The sequence below is a fragment of the Schistocerca serialis genome, chromosome 3 (genome assembly GCF_023864345.2).
Source record: "Schistocerca serialis cubense isolate TAMUIC-IGC-003099 chromosome 3, iqSchSeri2.2, whole genome shotgun sequence".
Classification (NCBI taxonomy): domain Eukaryota; kingdom Metazoa; phylum Arthropoda; class Insecta; order Orthoptera; family Acrididae; genus Schistocerca; species Schistocerca serialis.
Window position 1 is genome coordinate 452033255 of NC_064640.1, and position 13089 is coordinate 452046343.

Sequence of the window (13089 nt, forward strand, 5' to 3'; positions counted from 1 at the left end):
GTTGACGGAGGAGATAGAGAAGACCCAAAGAAGAGCGGTGCGTTTCGTTACAGGGTTATTTGGTAACTGTGATAGTGTTACGGAGATGTTTAGCAAACTCAAGTGGCAGACTCTGCAAGAGAGGCACTCTGCATCGTGGTGTAGCTTGCTCGCCAGGTTTCGAGAGGGTGCGTTTCTGGATGAGGTATCGAATATATTGCTTTCCCCTACTTATACCTCCCGAGGAGATCACGAATGTAAAATTAGAGAGATCCGAGCGCGCACGGAGGCTTTCCGGCAGTCGTTCTTCCCGCGAACCATACACGACTGGAACAGAAAAGGGAGGTAATGACAGTGGCACGTAAAGTGCCCTCTGCCACACACCGTTGGGTGGCTTGCGGAGTATAAATGTAGATGTAGATGTAGAAGTAAACTAGAATGAATTAAAACAGCTAATAAAAATTGATTCACAGAATATTTAGATATAAATATGATTTAACACCCTTCCTTTCCAAAAGAAGATACTATTAGCAATATTATTGGAAGATGACACATGCAAAAGATATAAATACTAAACAACAGATTCTTAGATTCAATAATTTTATTTTCTGATCATAAGATAATGATCCAGGAAACAGATTATGACCTACCAAGAGCACTCCACATGTTAGATACCCTATTATTGTATAATTTTATCTTTGTTACAAAGGTTGATAGGGTACTGAAACAATAAAATGTAACAGTAAAAAATATGGCATCTTAACTTTTTTGTTTTTATGATTACACATGGATACATTAATAACATACACAGCAAAGTAAAAAAGTTCAGAGCAATCTGTGGTACCAATTGAGTGAGATGGAAACGTAGTTAAGATGCTCGACTCATATTTTGGACAAGCAAGCTTCAAATTTCCATCTGGCCCCCATAATTTAGGTTCTCCACAGTTTCTCTAAAAGACTTCTGCTAAATACAGTGATGATTCCTTAAACAGAGCATAGCTGTTGTCTTCCTTCATCGCCGTCCAATCATTGATAATAATGTAGATACTAATAAGACATTAAACAACATACTTCCATCTTCCCTTCAAAGGAATTTTCATGAAACATGAAGATAAACTGAAATTAAATTTTAGAAACTAGTAACACTTTCAGTGATGAAATACTGCTGTGAAGAATGAGTTACCAGGAGGATAATAGAGAAAAAACAACAAAATTCTGAACTGTACTTTCTGGGAATTAAGTGTTACACTGAATCATATTACAAGGGATGATATTTACAACAGTTTGACTAGATAAAAGTACCACAATAAAATGTATAGGATGTCCCATGAGGAATAGCCAGTATTCAGGTATATGACAGGAATGACAGTTTCAAACAAAAAAAAAAAATGTCTACCAACCATGGATTCTGAAATGCATTCCTTAAGAGCTATGAGCAGTACTTCATCTTTGCTATTGTGAAACACATCTCATCTACTGAACAAGAGCCCATAGCTGTTAAGGTATGCATTTGAGAGCCCCTGTTTACTAGACTTCTTTGCTTCAAATGGTTGTTTCTGACACATTCCTAAATGTTGACTATTCCTCCAGGGGCACCATGTAGATAAAATTCCAGATGCTTGTTTAAATAAATGGTTAATCCAGGAAGCTGAGCTAAAAAGTACCAATTGACAGACAGAAATACAAGTCAATCAAATTCACAGCTAATGTATCATTTTAATGTTGACCTGTCCACTTTTGATGTATACATTTAACATTTCCTTGATGTAAATTCCATGGGAAAGGGAACATTCCTCAAAATTATCAGGAAATATTTAATGGACAGAAAACAGCAAGCATCAAGTTATCAATGTCTAATATATCATGTGCTTTTGATGGAGCAAAAAGCCCAACTACTATGGCTAGCCTTAGTTAAACTAAGAATCTTTTAATTGTTATTGTTGTTGCTGCTGCTGCTGCTGCTGCTGTTGCTGTTTCCAGCATATTATTATATCACCACAATGTTTGGGTCACTTCTTAACAGGACAAATACAAGAGGAAATACATACATTTCTGGTCCAAATAACATGAATCTGAATCAAAATATAAACACACAGTTCTAATTTGTGTATGTATAACATGTATTCCTTAATAACATGTAGAGAAATGTATCACAAATAGCACTTTTGGCCATGAATGAATGAATTACAGATTTGTGAAAGATAAACAAGTAAGTATAATTATGGTATGAGGATGTCATGTCTTAATGCATTCATCATATCTTCTTTACATAGTAAAGATATTGACAATAACACATTACATGTTGTCCCTGAAATTGTAAAAAAAGTGCACATTAGTGCATATACTAAAAAGCATGTAAATGCATATCATACAAAACTAATATTTTGTTATTGTCTTTTCACATAGATCAATTAATGTTTATATTTATCAGTAGACAAGGTTTTATTAAAACTAAAAGATTCCTATGGCATGTTACGCACACTGGATTGAACTAGATCATGTTTACACACCTAACATACATACATGAATGCTACAACTTAACTATCAAGCACTGCATCATGATAAATTAAATTTAAAATTTCACCTTTTACTCATAAACAGCATCACCAATGTTTGGGCACATTTGTTTCACTATGAAGAATTACAGTTCATAAGATACAGAACAAATGTGCATTTACTGTTTTACATGCCAATAATTCTTTCTTAAATTATCACTGAACTACTGCGGTGATAAGAATGTTGCAATATACCAATATCATTTTCTCTTTCAGAATACAAATTTTGACACAAGATGAGCACGAGTTCCTAGATGAGAAAAATTGTCTGTCTGTAGGATGAAGATGATGGCTAGACTGAAAAGGTTTCAGCCACATTAACCTGTAACGTAGAAATATATCTTCAGTATCTACCACAATGTACAAACCATGTGTTACACACAGTAAGTCATATAACAAAAAGCAAAACTAACAAGGTCAAAGTTTCAGCAAAATGAACCCTGTAAACTGATTAACTTCTGTAAATCAAGAAGCTACTTTGAGGGTGCCCTCACTATTGTTTAAAACAATTTAAATATTTTTATCTCAATACAAGATGTTTACTCAGTGAAAGAGAGAAACATAACTGTTCATCTGATTCACATTACACATATAATTGTATATTCTGTGGGGATTATCTTGAAAAACAAAACGTATTGCTAGAGACACACACAAAAATTTCTATGTGAATTAGATATGAAAAGGACACTAGCATGCAAAACTTAAGAATGAAACCCAATTTTGCATGATGTGTCACTACCACATAACACAGCTTGGAGCACACATAGAAAGAACTGATACATAGCACAGAAGGTAAATGAAGGAAACACATGATGAGATGAACATCAATGACACTTTTATTCAAAGAAGATAATTACACTGGAGGCACCACGATTCATGATGGTCCACTGGAAATGAAAAAAGATGGAACATAGTTCTTAACAGGGTGTGTGGTCACCAAGGACAGCAATGCATGCTCAGTAATGTGCTCCCATGCTGGTCACAAGGATGGTAAGGAGTTCTTGTCATAGGACATTCCATTCTTCCACCAGTGTGATTGACAACTGCTGGATGGTCATTGGTGCATGTAGATGTGCTGCAGTATGTTTCTCCAATGCATCCCATAAATGCTTGATGGAACTTAAGTCAAGAGAATGGGAGGTCAGTCCATTTGCTGAATATCCTCTTGTTCCAAGAGCTCCACCACCAGTGCTGTTAAATGCGGTCATGCATTTTTATCCATAAAAATGAAGTCTGAACTGAAGGCACCCCCTGAAAAGATGCAGGTGGGAAGAAGTAGAGTGTCACAATGACCAATGAGTGTACAGTGTTCAAAGATTTTGAGGTCATTAAGCCTAAGCAACATTATGTCTCCCACACCACAACAATTGGACCACCAAAACAATCATGTTAGGCGATGGCTGTTGCATCATTGATATGGCACTGATTGGCACAAACTGGACATTATTGCATAGTACAGCTGTTTGATGGTGACAGGCTGGCCCCAGGGAGTTTAAATAAAGCTGTTTGTGACTGAGTAAGTGGAAGAAACTGGGTTTCTATATCACACAGAAGCATCTTGAACAAGGACGAGAGTCCTAGGCCCAGCTGCTGCTACACAGCAGTACATTGAACCACAGAAATGGCCTGATTTTGCTGCAGGGTCTCCACTGACTGGTCACAGACTATGGCTGATGAGGGTGGCTGCTGATGTCCTAGATGTGGCACTTGGCTGTGGTTGTGGCTGTGGCTGTGGCCCATGCCATTACACTTCCTTCTCCCTATGAAAATCCCACCCTCCATATTCCTGTTGTGAATTGGAGGCAACATAAACACTGATATATTTACACTTGGTGTCTCCTACTACACACACATCCTCTTGTTGATGATTTATGTGATTTATCCTTCCTTTGCTATCACACTGACATTTAGTATATGCAATTTCTTTGATTCCTAATATATTCTCTCATTTTTCAGTGAATTCATCATTAGTGAGCAGCAGATTATGACTCCACTACCTGGGTGGGGGCATGTATCAAGGCAGCTTCCTGGCACTATGATCTGATTTGCTATTATCTGTTCCTTTCCATATCATCTTCAACCCGTTTACTTGAATAACTCACTATCTGTCATTAATGCCTACCATGAAGAATACATGTACTATGAGATAAGCCCTTCCTTAACCTATGGAAAACAAAACTGTCCTACATGAACTGAATAGTACATGCACTACCCTACCGTTTGGAATTACTGGCCTGTGGGAATTTTTCAGTTTGTCCACTGTCATATTGTACCACATTTTTATATAATAGCAATTAGGAAAAATGTATTTGCAACAATAAGAAATCCATGATAATCTTGCTTTAGTTGTAATTTCAAGACATTGTGACTAGGGGAATCTGTACAAACTTCCATAATCTATTACCCCTTTCAAGTTTCACTCTGTATTGATCCCTCTTGCTCTGAGCGGTTTATCCAGTCGCCATGTTTCAAGAGCTCTCCTATGCCACTGTTCCAGATATGGGCACTAGGCCACCTCCACCTGCACTGTGCAATAATCCTGTGATTTCCCCAGCTACAGGTGCTATATCAGCTTTAACTGTTCTGCTTAACAATTCTATAATTCACATTTAATTCTTCCAGGCTACAGGCACTCTACCAGCCCCACTTGCATCATATAAGAAAAATACCTTTAATTCCTTCACTTCCATGAATCTTCCCAACATCTGATAGATGTTCCTGCTATGTCACGTCTTTCATCTGATCTGCTGCTGTTGGTGGATATATCATTGTCATGAACATTGCTTCTCGAGTGACCTGGAATAGTTTAATCTACAATGTCATGGCCAATGACACTTCTTGTGCTCTTATGATATCTCAGCACTTTTGTTGTTTTGAAAAAAAGTTTTTGGGATACCCAAGGCTTCCCATGCCTGAGCCATGCACACTCCAGCACTGGCCTGTATAACACTCTTTTTGGGGGGTATACCTTGCCAACCACAGGGTGTAACAGTGCATGGAGTAGAGACCCCAGGCAAAGTGCACTGGGTGCATGTCACAGGAGTTAACAGTTCAACCCTTGGTCCTTTGCTGTCTACTAAAACTAACTAATCCTGACATCAAGAAAAAGCATGGAGAGGTAAAGCCGAATGATGTAAAGATCCTATGAATGGTTTTAAGTTAAAGTCCAAGCTGCTGCTTACTGATATTGGTGCTGTCCATGATGATGGAATATAAATTCACTATTACAGACTTTCCACAGCAATGGCCCCTCACTTAGTTTGCTTTTATAGCAAATTTCTCACCCAGCACAAAGTCCCAAGTAACTGGAAAAAAGCACAGCTGACTCCTGTATATAAGAAGGGTAAAAGAACAGACCTACAAAATTCCAAACCATTATCCTTAACATCAATTTGTTGCACATTTATTAAGCATATTCTCAGTTTGAATTCAACAAATTTCCCTGGGATGGAAAAGCTGTTGTCCACATGTCAGCATGGATTTAGAAAGTATCACTCATGTACAACCCAGGTTGTCCTTTTCTCACACAGTATCCTGTGGATGAAAGGTGACAGGCAGATTCCATATTCCTAGATCTCTGGAAAATGTTTGACATGGTTCTCCACTGTAGACTGTTAATGTCTGTATGAGCACAAGAAAGAAGTTCGCAGATATGTGAGTGCCTCAAAGACTTCTTAAGTAAAAAAAGCCCAGTAAATTGTCCTTGATTGTGAGTATCCATCAGAAACAAGGGTTTCATTAGAAGTGCTCCCAGGAAGTGCGGTACGCCTGCTCATACTCCCCATATATACAGGGTCTCTCTCCCAAGAGTAGTCAGGCATGTTTTCTCTAGTTTTCATAATGTGTTTTTGGAGTCGGCCCAAGTAAATATTGCTCATCATGTCTTTCAGACAATGCCCAGTGTTGTCAGAAAGCGATAGTTTGCTTCCCTGTAACAAACAAAATGATTTTTAACATGGAATTTTACATTCCCATTCAATAGATCAGTCCCAGATTAGTCTAGTATGCTATTTGTTTTGCTGATCTGAACTAATAGAGATGGTAAAACCCAAAGAATAGCCAGTACTCCAGCAGTGACAGCGGCATCCTGGCCCATGCTGACTGCTACCACCATGCAGTAGCACTGTTCCATCGCTGGTGGGGCACTGGTTATTTTTCACATTTTACTGTCCCTGTTAACCTTTTAAGTGGGCATGACAGATATATCCATCCATGCTCTGCTATTGCACAGTGGGTTCGACGGATATATCCGTCCACTGCTTTCTGTGGCTAGTAGCTAGTGGGAATGATGAGTTATCGGCCTGCTGTTGACACTGTGGTATTAGTTGTGCTTCGTCCACTAGATGGCAGCTCTTGTCATGCAACACATCGTGTTCTAGGCTAGTTATAACATTGTCCACCTGAGCGCGCATCGAGAAAATGCGTCCTGTGAAGCAGCCGCAGAAGCGTGCCTTTTTTGTTTGTGTTTACCGCAGCGTTAGTGAGTGATCTTTTGCAATGGCAAAAAGAAGTCATTTATCAGATTTGGAGGTTGAGAAGCTGCTTTTAGAAAGTGACGATAATTTCAGTGACAGTTCTGAAAGTTTACAAGATACAGATATTGAGGCTAGTGAAAGTGACTTCGATTCAGAAACATCTGACAACAAGACACTACTGCAGCAGACGGTACCTAGTGAATTTGTGCATGCTAGTTCAGTTCGTATTCAATATTTGTTCAGTGGTAATAGTGATACAGTTGTGCCTCTAAAACAAAACAATGTGATGAGTTGTCTTATGTGTTTTGTGGATGATGCTTTGTGCACAATGGTAGATGAACAGACAAACTTATATGCAGAACAGTTCATAGCTTCTCATCCCAATTTAGCAGCACGCTCCAGGGTTCACAGTTGGCAGAATACTACACGCGACAAGGTAAAAACACTTATTGGAATGCTTGTACTTCAAGGAATCCTTCACAAACCAGACCACAAAATGTACTTTTCAAAGAGGGAATCAGTTGACACACCTTTCTTCGGGAAAGTGATGAGTGAAAAGCGGTTTCATCTTCTATTGAAATTCCTCCACTTTGCTGACAATACCTCATATGATCCACTAGGCACTATCAGCAGAAAACTATTCAAAATTCACCCCATTATGGAGCATCTGCGGCGTAAATTCAGATCAGTGTACATGCCAGAAAGGAACATCACCATTGAGAAATCGTTGTTGCTCTGGAAAGGACGGCTTGGATGGAAGCAATATATTCCATCAAAGCATAGCAGATTTGGCATCAAATTGTACGAACTCTGTGAAAGCAGTTTCAGGTACGTATGGGACTTTATTGTTTACACTGGAAAGGACACTAATTATGGTAGCCACTATCCAGATGAAAAAATAACCTCTCGAATTGTTTTGGAGCTTGCACACAGTCTACTTGGGAAAGGCCACTATATTTATCTTGACAACTGGTACACCAGTACAGATTTGGTGGAGAAACTAACCAGCAATAACACCAATGTTGTCGGCACAATGCGGCAAGACAGGAAGGGGTTCCCTGACTACATAAAAAAAGGAAAAACTGAAGAAAGTGGAGTACATAACAGGGTACAAAGGCAAGCAGATGGTAATGAAATGGAAAGACAAAAGAGACGTTGTTATGGTCAGCACCTTCCATGATGATACAGTTGTAAATGTAAACTCAAAGAAGGCAATCGTTCAAAAGCGACAAGTTGTCGTTGACTACAACAAGAATATGGGGGGCGTGGATAGGTGCGATTCTCAGTTACAAAGCTACCAGATGGTCAGAAGCAGGCTGAAAAAATACTATCAGAAGCTTTTCTGCCACTTGTTGGACATTGCATGCTACAATGCATACAGCCTGTACAAGAAGCATGGTGGCGAACAAAGTAGAATGAGCTTCCTGATTAGTCTTGGTGAACAGTTGACCATATCTTCACCACATCAAGGGACATCAGTAGGACGCCCACCTCGAACACCAAAAGCAACACTCCTTACAGCAAGGCACTTTCCAGACCTTCTGCCACCCACAACGAAGAAAAGACCAACAAAGAGGTGAGTGGTGTGAACGAGAAAAGGCCTTCGCAAAGAGACTTCATACTGGTGCACAGAATGCGAAGTTTCCTTGTGTGCAGCACCTTGTTTTAAAATGTTTCACACTGAAAACGATATGTAATATGGCGAAAATACAGTTTTGTTAACTTCTGCAATATATTTTATTCATTTCCACCCAATATCAATTTAAATTCAACAATGAAAACGTAAAGGAAAATGTGAGAACAGTGCGCAGCACCACCATGAACGGGCGTGCTGGCATATATTACCCACTGTGGAAGGGGCGTGCGCGTGCGCATACAAACTACCCACTTAACAGGTTAATACTTATCGATGAAACGAAAATCGCACTAGAGTTATTTGTGACCAGTCTATCAGACAGGCATGTAAAATCCTAATTTAAAAATCATTTTGTTCATAATGAGAAACAAACCAAAGCTTCCTGTCAACAGTGGGTGTCATATCAAAGATGTGATGAGTAATATTTGTTTGACCTGACTCCAGCTACACACTGCAAAAATGAAATTGCATGTATCTGCTGAAACACCAAAGAAAATGTGCCTGATGACTCTTAGGATAGACACCCTATACAAACAATCTGACAGGCAAGTTAGCAGCAATCTGAAGCTGTTTGCTGATACTGCTGTGGTGTATGGGAAGGAGTCATCATTGAGTGACTGTAGGAGGATACAAGATGGCTTAGACAAAATTATACTTGGTGCGATGAATTGCAGCTTACTATAAATGCAGAAAAATGTAAGTTAATGTGGGTGAGTAGGAAAAACGTACCCATGATGTTCAAATACAGAACTAGTAGTGTCCTGCTTGACCTACACATGATGCTGCAAAGTGATATGAAATTGAATAAGCATGTAAGAATGGCAGTAGGGAACAGAAAAGGTTGACTCTGGTTTATTGGGAGAATTTTAGAAAAGTGTAGCTCATTTATAAAGAAGATTGCATAAAGAACACTAATTGAGTGCTGCTCAAGTGTTTGGGATCCCCACCAGGTTGGATTAAAGTAAGACATTGAAGCAATTCAGAGGCTAGCTGCTAGATTTGTTTGATCAAGATGTGAATATTTTGGAGATGCTCTGTGAACCAAAATCAGAGTCCCTGGAGGGAAGACAACATTCTTCTCACAAAACACTATTGAGAAAATATAGAGAACTGGCATTTGAAGCTGACTGCAATATGATTCTACTGCTGTCACCATACATTTCACATAAGAACCACAAAGTTAAGACAAGAGAAACTAGGGCATGTATGTAGTCATACAGACAGTGGTGTTTCTCTCCCTCTCTTTGTGAGTGGAACAGGGAAGGAAATGACTAGTAATGGTATGAGGTACTCTCTGCCACACATCATATGGTGACTTGTGGAGTACGTATGTAGATACAGATGCACAGCCTTCAGCATTCCGTCTTCCACCCACACCTTCCTCTAGCCTTCTTCTCCCTTGGTAGTTTTTCTTCCTACCAGTCAATCTTCTTTTCTTTTTTTCCATCCACCCACTCCCATTCCCCCTTCACAAAGATGCTGCTGGTAAATTACACTGAATGTTCCTACGACAGAAGCACTGAATTGAATAGTGTATTCCATTGGTTGTCCCATCTTCATCATAAGTAGTTCTTTTGACACTGAATGTATTGGTAGAAAAAGCAGGTACTGGATGGATACAAGAAACCCTTTTAGTTCTGTCTATTTACAGCTATTCATTTTTCAATGCTGCTAGTACTGATCCCTGGAAAGTAAGGCAAATACGCCAGCATGATGTCTCCTTGTGTGTTGACCTCCAGGCTCTGGCCCAGTCAAAGGTACTGCAGACTATGCACCACAACTGCTGCTCTATCAAAGGATTCACTGAGTTTCCAGCTGTAGTAGCTTGGTTGCAGTGTCAGCTGCTGACATCGAGAACATGGCAGACTGCATCTTGTGCCAATGGAACAGGGCAAAGGAGTCCTCAGTTCAACCTTAGCACATGCAGAGGTGGCTGGATCCCAGTGTTGTAGACCTTTGAGAGTGCAGAGGTGCCCAAGCACCCAGATGGTCAGTCTGCAGTCAAATGTTTGTGGCCCACCAACAGTGGTGATGGCTGTGCCATTGGTATGGTGTTGACTGGCCCAGTCTGGACATTGTAGCATGGTCTACATCTACATCTATGTGATTACTCCGCTATTCACAATAAAGTGCCTGGCAGACGGTTCAATGAACCACTTTCAAGCTGTCGCTCTACTATTCCACTCTCGAACGGCGCGCGGGAAAAATGAGCACTTAAATTTTTTTGTGCGAGCCCTGATTTCTCTTATTTTATCTTATTTTATCCAGCTGTTTGATGATGACAGGCTGGCCCTGGGGGAAGAGAAGGCAGGTTAAATACAGCTGCCCAGGGCTGACCATATGGAAGAAGCCATGTTCCTATGTCAAGCATGGGGGGGAGTGACCATATGACCATATGGAAGAAGCCATGTTGAAGCCATGTTCCTATGTCAAGAAGATGCATTCCAAAATGGGGAGCAGTGGCCTAGCCCAGCAGTTGCTACATGACAGTACATTGAACCATGGAATCAGCCTGCTTTTGCTGAGGGTGCTGCAGTGGCAGATCACTGACTTCAGCTGACAGGAATGGCTGGTTATATACTAGATGCAATACTTGGCTGTGTCTCTGACATTTGCCATTACAGCTACATGAATGGATGTTGCCCAACAGTTTCCCAAGGCTAATTTGCCCATCCAGTTGCAGAGCATCCTGCTCAGCACAGTGTAGCCAACTTCAGTAGTTGCTTCACAATCCCTATTGGCTGGATCCTCCACACCCCCACCACTCCAGCATCTCAGCACCTTGCAGAGGTGACAAATGCCTCTCCAAAATATCCTTTGGCCCAACATCATTGTACTTGGCATAGTACCAACGCCCAGATTCAGCAAATGATCTCTCATTGTAATGCTTGTGCAGAGGATAAGTCCACTCTGCCACAATGCTTCTTCCAGTGGTCATATCCAACCAAACTGTGCCAATGTATACATATTGATTTTGTGGCTCCATTCTGGAACATGCGATGATTGTCGGTGGTTGATGCATATAGCAAATTTCCTTTTGTAGTTCCCATGACATGCACTACAACCACTAGTACTGTAACAGCTTTCTCTTCTATTTTTTGTCTCGAAGGTTGTCTGGAGATCTTGAATTGCAGACTACAGTTCATGTCAGCTGATTTTCAATAGTTTTTTTATGACAACTGCATACATCATGTAACTACTGCTCCTTTTTGCCCTCAGTCTAATGGTAACGCTGAACAGTTCATTTAAACATTCAAAAATTACATTCAAAAAGTCACATGGAGAAGCTCTGTTTCTTCCACACATGGGAGGAAGCCTTAAAGATTTTTATTTCCTCCTACCACTCCTTGCCATGTGATACGAAGTTGCTAGCAGAATTGTTATATAGTCATCATTACTGTACCCTGTTGCATCTTTTCATCCATAGGATCAACATATCTTCATAGTTTTTGGCAAGAAAAATCAATGGCAGCATGGTGTCATCTCACACTTATTGCGTCATTCATCTCACATTGTACATGGTTCCTCTGGTCTGCACCAGCATCAACACTATCAGCTATGCTGTTCTTATGTCAGTGGTTCTGTCACAGACTTTTTGCCCATCTGCCCAGCATGCCGTTGTGGTCCGCAATAGCTCAGCACCATCCAGAACAGTGACAGTGGAGATCAACATCATGCTGCTGCCGCCACCACCAATGGTCCTTTATTCAGAGCCAAAGTTGGCGAAGGCACAATCCTCAGACGGTAATCACAATGCCCCTGGATTTTCATCTGCTGTCCTCCTGACCAAAGTGTCTGCATTCCTGAATGCAGGCATGCACCGTGTGGCCAATGTTCTCAGTCATTCGCAAGGTAGATACCAGGATGTGGACAGGGAGCTGCCATCTTCCATCATTACAGTCTCTGTCTCCTCATCTATGTCCACATTAAAGTTAAAGACAATCACTGTCAGATGCAGCCACAAATGAGAGGCATCGGCAAAGACTCTCCATCAAAAGATTCCATATGCCACCGCTGCTGGATGTCTACTTACATCAGAGTTCAGCACTACTCACTCCATTCTGATTGCCAATCAAGACATCAGCATCAACATAGTTCAGTTCTGGCAGAGTTAGTATTATCTGTCAGAAATGTATACCAAATTTTAAAGTTAAATTTACATTGCTATGTGACTGCCCTTCAATACTTTTCAAGTGTAAACAGTATTCTTGTGCTCTGGGACAGCAATAAATATACATTGTCATTCAAGTGGACATGGACTGCAACTAATTTAAGTATTCTACATTAAATACTTACAGTAAAATTAACTAATATTTTATGTGTGCTGCAGTAACTGCTCAAGTTCTTCCTGAACTAAATCCATGCGTGCAACAACACATAAAAGAAAGTCATGCAAAAAGGTATCTTATAACATTAAAATAATGCTGACATATCTACATCTATG

General features: G+C 40.2%; 2 protein-coding genes across 4 annotated transcripts in view; one reads left to right on the top strand and one right to left on the bottom strand.

The window, feature by feature from the left end:
* Nucleotides 1-630: 630 nt before the first annotated feature.
* Nucleotides 631-13089, bottom strand: part of LOC126470352 (solute carrier family 35 member E3-like) — a 141840-nt gene continuing 129381 nt past the window's right edge. Inside the window, exons 7-8 of one of the 3 annotated variants that reach the window (XR_007586168.1) lie at nt 2495-2856; nt 631-2441 (exon numbers count right to left, since the gene is read on the bottom strand). The gene's annotated coding sequence lies outside the window, so the exon portion shown is untranslated. Of the gene's footprint in view, nt 2857-3669; nt 3786-13089 lie in introns of those variants that run through there. The other 2 variants (XM_050098142.1, XM_050098143.1) reach the window with 2 other exon arrangements.
* LOC126470916 (piggyBac transposable element-derived protein 4-like) lies at nt 7032-10597 on the top strand. Its single transcript, XM_050098946.1, has 2 exons — nt 7032-7981; nt 10297-10597. The coding sequence occupies exons 1-2, from the start codon at nt 7032-7034 to the stop codon at nt 10595-10597; spliced, it is 1251 nt and encodes a 416-aa protein (XP_049954903.1).

What these genes read in the sequence shown, in the direction of transcription:
- LOC126470916 (XM_050098946.1), top strand. Translation starts at nt 7,032, where the DNA reads ATGGCAAAAAGAAGTCATTTATCAGATTTGGAGGTTGAGAAGCTGCTT. An exon ending in TATATTTATCTTGACAACTG is followed by an intron (nt 7,982 to 10,296) that starts GTACACCAGTAC and finishes GTCTATTTACAG; the next exon opens with CTATTCATTTTTCAATGCTG.